Source organism: Eurosta solidaginis, chromosome 5, assembly GCF_040869045.1.
Source record: "Eurosta solidaginis isolate ZX-2024a chromosome 5, ASM4086904v1, whole genome shotgun sequence".
Lineage (NCBI taxonomy): Eukaryota > Metazoa > Arthropoda > Insecta > Diptera > Tephritidae > Eurosta > Eurosta solidaginis.
Window position 1 is genome coordinate 244,917,992 of NC_090323.1, and position 15,192 is coordinate 244,933,183.

The following is a 15,192-nucleotide window of genomic DNA, read 5'->3' on the forward strand; positions in this document are numbered from 1 at the left end:
AAACTTAGTTTAAGCTTAGCCTAACCAACTACTGAAAAACCGGGGCTAAGGGCCACATAAATTACCTCCAAAATCCATGCAAATCAGTTGTAATAAGTCTGTGCCAACAAATTCAAGTGGAGTGTTAAAAAGCCAGTAAGACAGTATTCACGAGAAATTGATTTGATTCTAGTTTACAAAATCTAATTCAAAGTACATACTCGATTAACCGATAATTACCGAGAACTACTAACCCTCCGATTATGGGTGAATAAATTCAACCCATCTTAGCGTTGTCATTTGGCCAGACGAAATTTGACACTTTGAACTTTATCCACAAATATTTGAATTTTTATTAAAATTTTGAAGAAAACTCGTCGCACACTGTGATTACCCAGAAATTAGTTTGAATTTTTATTGATAAATTTTGAAATGAATATGAACTATGAGGTATTATATCGATTTCCGAATTATTATAAAGATCGCCTTTAAACTTAAAAACCCACTAAACCTCTTCAGGATCGGGTGGGCAGCAGTAAAGTCTCGTCTGGCCAGACGCCACAATCTATCGGAGGGTTAACCGAATGTAAGAGATTAATCGATTAGTCGAAAGCTTTCAACTACACGAACATTCCTAACGAATAACAATTGGCGACTACCGTCAAAATCGTGTTATACGGTAAACCGACTAACCGATTAGTCCGAGCTCTAGTAAGAATGTATGTTTCTATGTTAACAAAAAAGTCAAAACAAACCATTTTTTTTTTTTTTTTGAAATTTGGAAAATTAGTATTTTAGAATACTTTCGCTTGTATTTTATATTGTGTTTTGAAAAGTTTTGGTATAAGTAAAGTTTCACTGCTTATCTAAGTATGTAAGTATTTAAATCTACATATTTTATAAGCCAAACATTTTGCCAATGTATCATTTTGCATTTTCACACTTAATCTAAGCTCACACACATTTTACAATTAATTACTATGAATTAATTAAATATATCAGTACATATTTCAATGTTGATTAATTTATAAAATTTATTATGCAAATTTTTGTATGTATGTATATATTAACAGTAATAATATGTGAGCCGGCCTATGAAAAGGTGGCTTATGACTTAAAAAAGAAATTGCGAGAAACAGCTGTTAAAGATAAACAATGCATTTCTTCAGCTTTTTAGTAGTTTTCCTTTTTTTGAGTCATAAGCCACCTTTTCATAGGCCGGGTCACATATATATTTAACATACAAATGTATGTATATGTTATGATTACTGTTTTTATTATTTTTGAATTGAAAGCATTCAATTTCAATTTCTATAAAATCTGATTTTCAATAATATTCAATACAATATAATGAAATTTTACAAATAGAAAGATTTCAAAAAGCACCGATCTTCAGCTAAGTTTTTTTTTTTAACGCATTACACATTTGCCATGTAACACGTAATGTAATTCTTGTTTACTTTATACATTTGTTTAGTTATACATATATGTATGTGTATGTGTGTGTTTGTGTTCGTTTTGGTCTAAAACTACTTTATTCTTTAAATAAATAGCTACAAACTTATATGCTATAATCTTTATGTTTGTGGATTTTACTAAACTTACGATTTAATTATTACCTACATGTACCATGTAAATTATTATTGATTTTTTGATACATATTTAGGTGAAGCCTAAATGTAAGTATATATATATGTAATGTAAAAAATTTTAAAAATTTACAAATTAATTTAGCGTATGTGGTTCTAGTTATGACAAAAACCTTTAACAAAATATTTTGCCGAAAATTTTTTATACAATTTCGCATTGCTTCGTTATATTTATTTGAAGCTGGTGTTGAACCCACTTCTCTGAAAACGACAGTTAAAAGCTTTAGCATAAATTCACTAGCTCTTCGTATTAGTTTCAGTCAAATCGAACTACTTTTTACTTTTTTATTGAAAAATGTAAAAGCAAAAAATGATATTTAATGAAACAATACTTTGTGAAAACTTTGATTACATTTCTGAAAGTTCAAACACGCTTTCACCTTGCGGAAGCTCAAAAACGCTTTCACCCTTGCGAACGCGGTTTAAAAGCTCATTGAAAACGCTTTCAGCCATATAAATTTTTCAAGCGGAATAACAATAAATTATCTTATTTGCCTTTAACAGCACTAAGCCCCCGCCAGCCTCCAATATATGTATAACTTCAGCTTTGCGCATCAATTCGATTCTTAATCAAAATAAGGCAACTTTTTTCATACACTTTTGCGTTTTCTGCTTTAACAGCTATTAATATATATGTAAATTTGTTTTGAAAATTTTAAATTTAGTACAATGCTGATTGTAAATGCACTTTGCATTCAAATTTAACCAAAACAATATTTGAATTTGCTTATCAATTAACCACAACTTTTTTAACAACTGAATAGATCTGTGGTGCAAAACGCAGGCAGAGCTTCTTTTTTTTTTTTTTTGCAGAAGCACGTTTACGTCAGAATTCGCCCATGAGATGTGTACTTCCTGAAATACTGAATCTCTGTCGCTGCATGCGACATGTAGGTGAATAGTTTTCCAAAGCTCTACGCAGCTCTCGAGTGCACCACTGGAATAGGTGCATAGTTTCCACGTACGTATAAAACACGCGGTTTACATAGGAAATGTGGTTTTCATTTTGTTAAACTTTTTGTATCAAAAATAAATTAGTGGTCAATTTTGAGATCTTTTCTAGAAATGCAAATTTTTGCTTCTTTTCAACCACAAGTCACACACGCAATTATTTGCTCTGGTAAAAAATTTAGTTATGTTATTTCAATAAATTTAATTTTGTTGTTTTCGTTTAATGTATATTTTAACTAGTTGCTTTCATATATGTATGTATGCTTGTCTTTTTAACCAATTCATACATTTACTAATTCTAAAACGAAATCGACTATTAAATTAGTAATACCATTAATTTTAACTCAGTTTGCGTGTAAGTCGCCCATTTTCGATAGTTTCGCTATATGCGCAGCAGCGCCACCTACAAAAGCTTTCGAAATGAGCTTTCACATTTTCATATTGCACTGTTTTTACTTAAATATTTTTGCCTGCATGCTGTCTTCCAGCACAAACCTGCCACATTTACGGCAGCTGCATACGGTGACTCGCACTCAGCACAGCTTCACAGTTTCCAAAGGCATGCTCTTTGCTTTCAACTACACTATGCTCGCCTTTCTATGTGCACTCGATTATCATCGGTTGACTGGATTCGATCACTGATGGCCGACTCTCTTGGTTTTGTGCATGTTGATGAGTTGCAGCTGCATGTGCTGCCGCCGCTGCTGCTGCCGCTGCCGCATGTGCAGCAGCTGCGGCCGCATGAGCATGTGAGACGGTCATGTAAGACTCATTTGTGCTTGCAGCCGTGGTGGATACTGTACTTGTAGAATTGTTATTAGTTGAACACGGTGGCAGCATGTGCATTTGTTGTTGTTTGCTTGAAATTTTCAGTGCATGCGTTTGTTGTTGTTGTTGAAGTAATTGCTGCTGGTGTAGGTGCTGTTGTTGTTGCTGCTGATGGCTCAGAAGGTGCTGTTGACTGGCATTTGTGGTTAGCAACATACTGCTGCCGTTAGTATTTGACGCCGCTGATGAAATGTGTTGTTGTGTTGCAGCATGTTGCAACATAGCCGCATGTTGTTGCTGGAGATGTGTATGAGTTTGCTGTTGTTGCGTTTGCTGCTGATGATGTGGATTAATTGATATTAGACGTGGCGGATGAACGCTACCATTGCTATTGGCGCCGGGCGCCGCTGACATATGTCGCATGTGTGGATGCATCTGGTGTTGCATATGCTCAAAAGCTTCACGTGAATCGGGCTCAGGCAAATCTTTATCTAGAAGAAATGATGAAAGACAGAGAAAGAAAGAGGGAGTAAATTAGCGTTCGTTCAGCAGCGCGCTTCATATTTTATTTTTAACTCACCCAAACATTCAGATGTCGCCGCAGCAGCCATAGCCAGCTCTTCCTCCAGATCGTTGGGCTTGCAGCTCGTCGTCTTCCAATGCGTGCGCAGTCCTGAGGCGCTGATATACTTCTTATCGCAACCTTGGCACACATAAGGCCGATCGTTTGTATGCAAGCGCTTATGTAGCTTCAAATGCACAAACTGCGTGAACTTCTGTGGGCACAAATCGCACGCATAGGGCTTTTGGCCGCTATGCAATCGCAGGTGAGTTTTCAAATTGGATGTAGACGAGAAGCGCTTCTTGCAAATATCGCATTGATGTGGCTTTTCACCAGTGTGTACCAAGTGATGTTTCTGAAGATGTGCAAGTTGTGTGAAGCTCTTCGTGCAGACGTTGCATTTGAATGGCCGCTCACCCGAGTGAGTGCGCAAATGTACTTTGAGATTGCTGAGCTGACCAAAGGTTTTACAACACACATTACATTCATAATGCATTTTTCCATCTTTTTTCTTCAATGGATACGGCAACGAGCGATAGCCACGCGAACCTAACGAATTTGGACTAAGTGGGCTGCCACTTCGTGGGCATGAGTTTCCATCAGGACTTAGGCTGCTTGGCGGAGATATACGCAATGGTTGCATTAGCATCTGTGAGCTTGATTGTAACAAGTGCAGGTTTTGTGTTGAGCCACTGGACGCATTCGATTGACGATCAAAGGGTGAGTGTGAACTATGCGGCGGTGAGTGAAACGTGGATGTCGGTACATGCGATAGGGGATGGCCGCCACCTGGCACACCGCCATTAACACTTCCACTGGAGTATGGTGAGTATGCGGAGTAGGGAGGCGTTTGATGCCCATCCGATGCATAGGCACTGTGCGCGCCATGTGCAGGAGAATATATAACATGATGGCCGGGTGGTGGAGGTGGTGAACAATCATCTTTAAGACTGATGCGCGATGAAGCAATCAACATCTCGTTCTCATGCATGGGCGCCACATATATGTCGGGCGCATGCCCCAAATTTGAGCTTGAGTCAGGGCTAACCACATTACCATAACGATGTGACTTCTTGTAAGAGTATGCCATTTCTGTGGGTGACGAAGGTGGAGGCGTAGCTGCATTTGCTTGCCGACTAGCCGCTGTTGCTGCTGCTGCGGCTGTCGCTTCTAGTCGATGCTGACCTGTCAATATTGTTTCGAGTATACTCGATGAAGGCGGCGTAAAGCGCATATAAGCTACAGTGGAGGCGGCCGCAGCTGTTGATTGTGTGGTCGCAGGTGGTGGTGGCGGCGAACTCGTTTCAGCCTCATAATATGCCTTATTTAGTGGCACAATGCTCCGCGCCGAATGTCCGTTGGGGATAGAGAACCCTCGATCTACAACAATAACTGTACTGGACGCATGTTGTTGTTGTTCTGTGCTTGAATTTAATCGATGATGATCCACTTCCATAGCTTCTTCATCTAACTGCGTTGAGGAGGTGCATGCGGGCACAGCTTCGTTGGCATTGTTGAGTAGATCATCATCTCGGGCTCCCATTGTTGTGGGCAATGCATCACAGTTACTTTGATTCGCATTTATTGGTGTATCGTTGATGTGGCACATAGCCTCAGTCTTGATGGCGCATTTGCTATTTTTGAACTCATATTTTAACGGCATTTTTACTTTAAACTTCCTATACTCATTTTTGTCACCGCACTCCATGGCCGTCGTTGACGCCACCACTACCGGTGCTGCTGTTGGCACAATCGTTGCATTGCTGCCGTTGATGTTGTTGCTGTTTGCAGCAGCAGCAGCAGCAGCCACCGCCGCCGCTACAGCAGCCTTCTGTGGATGCGTTATAACAGTCTCTTTGGGTGCTATGGCTTTCTTTGAGCAGTCGAGTACATAATTATGCTCGCTCTCACTATCACTTGAGTCCTCAGGTGGCGTTAGACCATCTTCGTGATACTCGTTGCTGTGATAACCCTCATCCGAACGTACCGAACGCACACTACCATCGTTTGGTGTTAGCTGATGCTCGTATTGCGTATCTTTGTGTGGTATTGGTGAACCAGAAACTTCTTTCATATCCTTAACGCCGCATTCGCTACTCGCCGGTGAGCGGTCTCGCACTATCACTGAAGAACCCGGCTCTTGCTTCAAATGCAAAACAGTTTGATGTTGTTGTATATGTTGATGATGTTGCAGTTGGGATGAAAGTTGACTGTTAGGTGGCAACGAATGCGTGCTCTGCTGTCGTAATGCGAGCTGCTGTTGGGCGGACTGTGCGTGATGTATGTGAGGCAAGCTGGCAGTGGTATGTTGCATATGACTGACGACATTTTCTCGGCAGTTAGGCGGGGATGGACTAGGTGTAATGGAACGTCGATTGCTTGCAGCTGGCGTATTACTTGCAACAACTGGAAATGGCGGTAAACCCATCACATAAGTGATATGGTTGTACGCAACTTCAGGTGGTATTTCAGGCGCTGGCATGCAGTATGGTGAGGTCGATCTTAATTTATCTTTATGACCTGTTGCTGTTAAGCTGGTAGATGTAGGTTGGTGCGGTAATGGTGATGTGACATTATTCTCCTCGCCATCATCTCCCTCGGGTTCATCAACGTCATCATCGTCTACCGCTTGCTTACAAGCTCCAAAGATCGTTCGCTCAGGATCCACATCATAACCAAGTCGCCGCGCAAAATCTTTACAATACCAAACCATCAATTCTTCGTTGGGCATAATGTCACGAGTTGTGTAAAAATAAATGTTTTCTTGATGCTGACATGCCACCAGATTCATCACGGATAAACTGTAGGCCGAGGCAACATAACGCATCCAATTTGCTTCTGCCCGATCCGAACCGTCCAGGTAGTAGAAATCATCATCTTTGAAGATCTGTTGACAAAACGAGTTAGTCGTTGGTAGGAAGAAAAGAAAAGAGAATAAAATAATAAGTTTTTGAGTTAGTTAAAGGATAATAAAGCTGATGAAGAAAGGTCATTAAAAATGATCCTCAATGCTGCGACATGTCCGACAAAGCTAAATGCGAGCGTTGTGAACCACTTTTGGGTGTTGAAAGACCTTCATATACATAATTCAGCGTGAACACTCTTCTGGTCTATGTCTGATTGCAACTCTGTATGCAAATATACAAATAGTATAGCATATCTTAAGGCGCGCATTAAATTTTACGTATTTTAGATCCAATTATTGTCTTTTTTTCGCTTTTTAAAGAGGCTATCAATAACTATTATTCTACATTCTCCTTTTTCCGAAAATTCTCGGCGTTGTAATCAAACTTTAAACAAAAATGCTGTTGCACTCGAAAAGTGTACTACCCACATAAGTTGCAAAAGACCGATTCAAGAACGAGCATTATTTAAATCATGTATACTAGATATATAAAAAGATAACAACAATCATGTACATACAAAATAATATACTATATACTATTACCAATTATCAAAAGCAATTCAAAGTAACAAACAGCGTAAATAAGATTCAAATAAACTAGAACAGAAAATACTAGCCTAAAAGTATGCCAAAAAAAATACCAAGAGCAAAAATGACTTATGTCCGGGTTGCCAGTTTTGCCCTGCCACGTCGGCCGCTTAAGCGGGAGTCATTGGTGCCGTATATCGTATCGCTGCAGTCGTATCCCTAACGTAATCAGCTGTTTATCGTTACGACGGTAAATCAAAATTGGTTGGCTACGATACGTTTACGACCTTAGCGGCACCAATAATCGATTGCATTGATTCCCATAAGGATGGTCGTATCAGCTGTTATAAGGTTACCGATACGGTTACCGATAAAGCACCAATGTCTGCAGCTTTAAGCTGAGATGAGCAGAAAAATTATTGACCAATATCAGGCGCAAACGTTGGCATGCTTTTAGGCTGCTTCTACATCAAAAGAAGAGAGAGTAGTAGGAGAAAGTGTAGAGCGTCAAACTTGTTGTTTGTTGTATAGATATGTAAAGGAGGAAAGTTCTTGACGTTAAGAAAGTTACAATAAAAAATTGTTAATAAAGCGTAAAATAGTACCTTAATATTCCCGTAGGTTATGTGGCGTGTTTCCTGCACCTGATTGTTTTCGAATTTTGGGTAACGGATTTTTTTTTTTGCAAATACATATTGGATTTTCAATGCGGTTTATAATTTCGTTTTTTGTTTTTGTTTAAGCGAATTAGTTGAATGGTTGATTGGTTATTTTGTTAAATTGGTGGTAGCAGAGTTTTGGTGATAGGAATTACACATGAAATAAAACGGAATATTATGGTTTGGTTTGTGGTTAGAAATATATATTTTAAAGTAATTTGATTTTCAGAAATAAGTGGCAGCTGAGTGAAAGATAGCACTATCTCGTCTATCAGCTTGAACGCGTTTTATCTTAGAAAATTTATGAAGAAGTGCTTTCGCATAACTTGATTCAAAAACATCATTTAACAATATAAATTATGTAAGTTCTTGATTTCGAAAAAATTCTGTGTTAAATAATTTTTAAAGCAGGTTATGAGAGGGAGAGCACTCATCAATCATTAACTAAGATACAGCGCTTTCGAACCGGCAATTGCGATTTCGTAAACTACTCCTCAACCTTTGATAGACATGTATGTATGTTTGTGACGTATTTATGTATGAGGTGAACGTATGTAGATGTAAGTGGGGTTTAAGGATGGTGATTGAAATGAATGCAATTTTATGTGTAATGTATGCTTACAAATTATTAAATGCAAATTTTATTTTAAATTTAAACAATAATGTAAATTAAATTTCATTAAAGAATGTATTTCGTTAAATTGGAGGCAGTCGAAAATTTAAAACTAAAAAACACATTGTATGTGTCTTCCAGCATTAGGCTGTACAAGATCTTCAAAATTTTTTTAGGTTAAATGAGCTTTAAAAAAAGTTTGAAAAAAAAAATGAAAACATACTGCAACTTTTTTAGATTAAAGAAGTCCAGGCACAGAAATGAGCTACTTACTTTTCGAAAGTTCTTCGGTTCGCTAAATATGAAGACCAAATCAGATTTTTTATTTCGTTTCTTGTTTTCGAGACATTCTCTCACGTTTCACGGCTGCATTCAATACATAATTTTTCTACGAAAACTTATTTTCTTTTAAAATCTGCATACACCGTTCGGAAGCACAAACATTTACTGTTTAATCTGTCTCGATATTTACTTGTGTCAAATTGATAAACACCTTTTTTTGTAGCATACTTTCAGGCAGACTTTGGTACATTGGGTGTGCAGATGTGTAGCAGATGGAGTAGTCGATATAATTACTTTCAACATAAATATTTTATTTAAAAATAAAATTATGCTAAGCTTTTTAACATGCAAAGTTTGCTGTACTCGTGTATATATAGTTACTAAGTAACTAACGTGCCTAAAAGTAGACTTCAAATTTGTGAAGAAGTTTTGTATTGATAAAATATCATACAGTTAAAAAAACAATATCTCAAATCGCAAAGGAAAACTTTTAAAAAAATCAAACAAGATTTTCAAGGTAACTAATTACACTTTAAAATTTAATACGTTGTTTTGTAATAAAAATTAATCTTCGTGACGTAAAAGCGTAGTGAATGTAGCAAAAAAAAAAACGTGTTTTGAAAACTTTCGGTACAAACATCTCGAAAACCAGAACCAACTTAAAAATGCTGACGCCGGATTAAGGTTCAACGTACCGAAAGCATTAAGCAAAGTATGAGCTCGCTTCTAGCTCCTAATTTGTCGGCCTTGGGTTTTTACATAAGAAGAATATTGTAAAAGTGGCTGACTGAACTTTCGAGTATGAATTAATTGTGATATTATTTTGAGTGAATTTGATACAGATGTGGAAAACTTTCGACGATGAGTTACTTAGAAATAACTTTTGTTGTCAGCTTACCCGCCAAAAATAGCGCGCCTTATTTTTATCGTTGGGATAATTTGGAGTTGGAACGCCTTCAAAGGGGCCAAAACGTGTGCCGCGGGGTATGACACCAGTGCTCCAAACTCCTTCAGTCTGAAAATAAAAGAAAATAAGAAATTTACAGATTTTCATACGCTGATCTAAACTTTACTTGTATCTTCTCCCTTTTGATAAAAAATAAATAAATAAATGCAAGGCGCAATAACGTCCGAAGAGATTTTGGGCCGAGCTTCTCTTCCAATTTGCGTCGTGCTCCTTTTAATTTTTCCTAGAAATTGGCGAGGGGGGAGCTATCTGTCTTATGCCGCAGGCATATTTTCTCCGTTTCATTATTGAACTATTGAAAGACCTTTTAGACATTTTTTTTTAATTTTCTCCAAATATTAAAATATTTTGCATTTTGGGAAAATATACATGATTGGCGCAATTTGTTAGCAATTTCTTCTTTTTAGTTCTATTGGAACGGTGCTCAGACTTTTTTTTTAAGTTTTTTTATCCAATGATTTTCATTTATGGCTTTTGGAAAAGTGTTGATATTTGGCCTATTCACGCAGAACTATTTTCTAGGAACTTTGGAACCATTCAAATATTTTTTTCAAATTTTAAAGGATGTTAATTTTTCGCGTTATTTTGCAAAAATGTTTATCTCCTATTTAGAATTTATATTAAATATTGTTTTTTTTTTTTTTAATTTTGAAAATTCAAGGTTCGATTGAAAATTTTTGAAAATTTTTAACTTTTCGAAAAATGGGTAGATTTGGCGAGTTTTTTTATGGGTTTCTTCTCCTTTTCAGGATCTTTCCGGAGTCGGCACAAAAAATGTAATTCCCCTCGCCCCAATTTATAAAAAAAAAAATAAATGTAAGGCGCGATAACTTCCGAAGAGATCTAAGGCCGAGCTTCTCTTTCAATTTGCGTCGTGCTCCTCTTGATTTTCTAGGAACTTTGGAACTATTCAAATATTTTTTTCAAATTTGAAAAAAAGTTAATATTTCGGGTTATTTTGCAGAAATTGTTGTCTCCTATTTAGAAATTGTATCAAATATTGTTTTTTTTTTAATTTGGAAAATTTTTAACTTTTCGATAAATGGGTCGATTTGGCGAGCTCTTATATGGTTTTCTTCTCCTTTTCAGGATCTTTCCGGAGTTGGCACAAAAAACGTAGTTCTCGTCGCCCCAATTCTTAGGAAAAATTAAAAGAAGCACGACGTCAACTGGAAGAGAAACTCGGCCGAAGTCCTCTTGGAGCTAAATCGCACCATTTCTTTATATACCTATAAAACCCACGCACTGCAATCTCTACTAAATTGATGACTTACCTTAACATTTGGCGTTGAGAAAACCATTGATGGTTTAAGTGTTAGGCTGCGTGGTAGTGTGCGATCGGCCCGATTTGGTACACCACGCTCGCACTGTACATCGGGAACTATATAAACGGCCAGCCGTTCAAAGTCTTCTTCGCGCATGCGCGTCACATCGTAATCTTGTGTACCGTCCGGTGATGGACTGCGCACGCATGATGTTGTCGCTGTATTACCCTTTGACGTTGAGGTTGTGGTCGAGGCAGTGGGCGGTAGTAATATAGGACTTTGTATTCTGTGCGTTACCGTCGCCGATGTTGTTGCTGTTGCTGTGGGTATTGTGCGATTTTTGGCTGGTTGTTGTTGTGTGTTAACGGTGGTGGCGTTCATATTGTTTGTGTTGTGATTGCCGCCCTTAATGTGGCTAATGTTAATGGCTATGCTACTTTTGTTGTTGCTGCTGCTGCTGTCGCAGTGTTTGTAGGTGATGTGTGCTGATAGTTGTGGTAGTTGCACATTCATAATGCTTTTTTGATTGATTTCGTTTTTTGAATTATGTTTTTTGTTTTTAAGTTTATTTATAGCTAAGCAATATTGTAGTATATAAACTGCGTAGTTATTTGGTAATACAAATGGATTCAGTTTCAGAAAGCGGATGGTTGTGTTAAATTGTGATTTTTCCTTTATTGGTTAGTTTTCCTGCAAACAAAAAAAAAAAAAAAAAAAATTGGTTTTTAGTATTAAACTTAAATTAACTATTGAGAATATATTGCCCATAAAAAGCACAGGAAATATTTGTTCAGTATCCGTTAACCGAACCTCTATGAATCTCCGCACAAATACCTTTCAACTTGAACTGAAGTAACAAAAATAACTAAACATAACGTCATGTGCACCAAAGAAGGTTAACAGCATAAAACAACAACAAAAGTTGGCATGAACTTAACGCTGCAAGCAATATTTTTGTAGCGAAAAAGCTATTCATGAATCTTTTACTAAGCGCATACCTTAGAATAATAATACTTAGAAATGTTATTTGTAGGATCTCTTTATTTTTAACAACTTATGAATGGTTGAGGCCTACACAAGGTGAGTCCGACTCGCGAGTCATCTGTATGAGTGTTGACTCGCCGTCAAAATAAAACTAATTTGTTATTCTCGAGTCATACCTGTGTGACGAATACTAAAATGTTTTTAATAACACATCGAATCTGACCCTTGACTTCGACTCACATGTTGCAACTAGGATTTTCGTTGAGTGTTGTCATATATTTGAAAGAACAAAAAGGAAATAAGCTTATATGGGCATCAAACGAAAGTTATTTAACGTAGCTTTAAAACCAAACTGCCACCTAATCCCAATACATGTTTAACTTAATACCTACTCGAATTGAAAAACAAGTAAGGACGGGACTGTCTTCGGTTGTACCGAAGACTTCATACCTTTCATGAATGGGGCTGAACAATAATCTTATCCCGTTCGTAATCTCCAAATAATCGGATGTATAAGATAAGAAGTATATAGTGAACAGATGTACATACCTAAACGATTTTTAAGATAAATATAAAATAAAAAATGGCAAAAAACCCCCTTATCTGAAAGATCGGTTGTATGGGATATATATTATATATAGCTCCGATCGAAATGATTTTTACAGAAAATCGTCTATGACATATTAAAATAAATATCACCAAGTTTAACGTTTTTATATTGGAAACTAAGGGAGAAATGGCCAAAAATCTTTCTATATGAACGATTGGTTGTATTGGATAGGTATATACTATATACATATATCTCCGATCGAAATGATTTTTTCATGAAATCTTCTATGATATATTGGAATAAATATCACCAAGTTTAACGTTTTTATATGGGATATTAAAGGAGAAATTGTCAAAAATCTTTTTATCTGAACGATCGGTTGTTTGGGATATATACTATATATAGCTCCGATCAAAGTGCTTTTTTCAGGAAATCTTCCATGATATATTAAAATATATATCGCCGAGTTTCACGCTTATACTTTATTAATTAAGGGAGAAATTGCCAAAAAGCTTTCTATCTGAACGATCGGTTGTATGGGATTTATATTATATATAGCTCCGATCAAAGTGATTTTTTCAGGATATCTTCTATGATATATTAGAATATATATCAGCGAGTTTCACGTTTATACTTTCTAAATTGCGGCAGGAATGACCAAAATCGGACGATCGGTTGTATGGGAGATATATGTTATAGTGGTCCGATCCTAACGGATTTGACAAATGTCTAATATAATACAAAAATACATCCTTGTGAAAAATTTCATTGAGATATCTCAAAATTTGAGGGACTAGTTTGCGTTCAAACAGACAGACGGACGGACGGACAGACGGACATGGCAATATCAACTCAGTTCGTCGCCCTGATCAATTCGGTATACTTAATGGTGAGTCTATCTTCTATATTTCTCAACGTTACAAACATCGGACCAAAGTTAATATACCATTTCATGTTCATGAAAGGTATAAATATTTATATGGATATGCCATTAGGGGTATCAAATGAAAAGTATTTTACGTGATATTTTATTAGAACTATTATTAAATAAGGTTGCCATTTATTTATAAATATTCTTTTGTATATACGCCAATATTTCTACTTATTTGGCTGAAGCTTCGTACCCAGGTAAAACGTTAAAGTATGCACTCGTACTTGGATCTTACTACTTGGGACTTTTCTCAATAACGCCACCTATTTGACAGTTTTAAAAAATTGTATAATATATAATAATATAATAAACCGAAAGCTGTTTTATGACGTATTTGTATAAAATTATTTTTAAGTTGTACATAAATTTATTATATTGGTGCGAATGTTGGCAGCTTCGATACGTCGTTAGTAATAAATGCTGGACAACAACAACAGCAAGACAAACATATGAAATAGAAAACACAGCCCACACATATGTCCGCACAAACACACTTGTAAATAGAAGGCAACAGTGAATATGAGAAGTAGGGGGTAGGAGAGGAGTAACTAAGCAATTAACCGTGAAGGCTGTTTGCTCTAGACCGTGGGAGAAATTGGTGAATGAAGCAAACTGAGAGTATACAAGCGGCGAAATCCTAGTGATGCGGAATCAGTTTATTTTTAATACGCTATAAGTGAAGACGCGCTTATTTTAATTGAGAAGTACTACTACCATAGTTGTGTTGCAAATAAAAACTATTTAAAAAAAAAATAAAAAAAAAACTATTTTACTATACTGAATATTTGAGCGATTTCTTCAAAAATTCAGCGATTCGGACCATAACATAAGGTGCAGCACAATCAAAAATATCTTAAAAATCGTAATAATATTTATTCCTTTTTTTATTCGCTATTATCTCACAAAACGGTTTAGCTTATTTTCAGAACGAAAGTGCTGATTAAAAAAAAAAAAAAAATAGCAATATGGGTATCAAACGAAAGGTATTTTAAGCTGTGTTTTCATTTAATATGTTTTTTTTGAAAAGATTTTCGGTTTGAAATCAAAAAAGAGTTTTGATGTGTTTGTTGAGACTAATTGCCGCCATCCCGTATATTGGAGGCAAACTGGTTTAATTTTTGATACTAAAAATTGCTCTGAAAATGACAGAAACTCGCAACTGGTTCATCTCCAAATCGCACTTTATTAGGAATCAACGCTGTCATAAAAACAACAAATCAAAGTGAATGCCTAAATAGCAAAGTTTCGTTATTATTGCTTGGCATTTTTTTTAATCAGCATTTTTTTCTTTACCAACTGAAGAAAAACACTTCTGGTAAGCCCTAAAATAATCAATGTGCTTTTTTGGCAAGCTTTACCCTCGGATATGTCAAAAAGTATTTCTAATGCCATTATTCTATTTCATTTACTGAAAAATTATGGCCACATGATAAATTACTGATGTAAATTTATATGCATCTACACACATGCACTTATATAGTGACGGTATCAGACAGCAGGGGGAGCAATTAACAGCCAATCGAGGAAGGGTTTGTTTTTGAAAGCTGAACAGCTAAACTTACATATTTTATATTCTACGTATATAGTAAATTGTATTCA

General features: G+C 36.3%; 1 protein-coding gene across 6 annotated transcripts in view; it reads right to left on the minus strand.

Annotated features, from left to right (window-relative positions):
* Positions 1–1,864: 1,864 nt before the first annotated feature.
* The window catches only part of Blimp-1 (PR domain zinc finger protein 1), a 142,792-nt gene continuing 129,464 nt past the window's right edge, over positions 1,865–15,192 (minus strand). For 5 of the 6 annotated variants that reach the window (XM_067789294.1, XM_067789293.1, XM_067789296.1 and 2 more), the window contains exons 2-6: positions 11,138–11,818; positions 9,795–9,911; positions 7,948–7,986; positions 3,928–6,796; positions 1,865–3,838 (exon numbers count right to left, since the gene is read on the minus strand). In XM_067789294.1, the coding sequence (XP_067645395.1) occupies positions 3,177–3,838; positions 3,928–6,796; positions 7,948–7,986; positions 9,795–9,911; positions 11,138–11,641 (4,191 nt within the window). In that variant the 5' untranslated portion in view covers positions 11,642–11,818 and the 3' untranslated portion in view covers positions 1,865–3,176. The remainder of the gene's footprint in view (positions 3,839–3,927; positions 6,797–7,947; positions 7,987–9,794; positions 9,912–11,137; positions 11,819–15,192) is intronic. The other variant, XM_067789297.1, reaches the window with a different exon arrangement.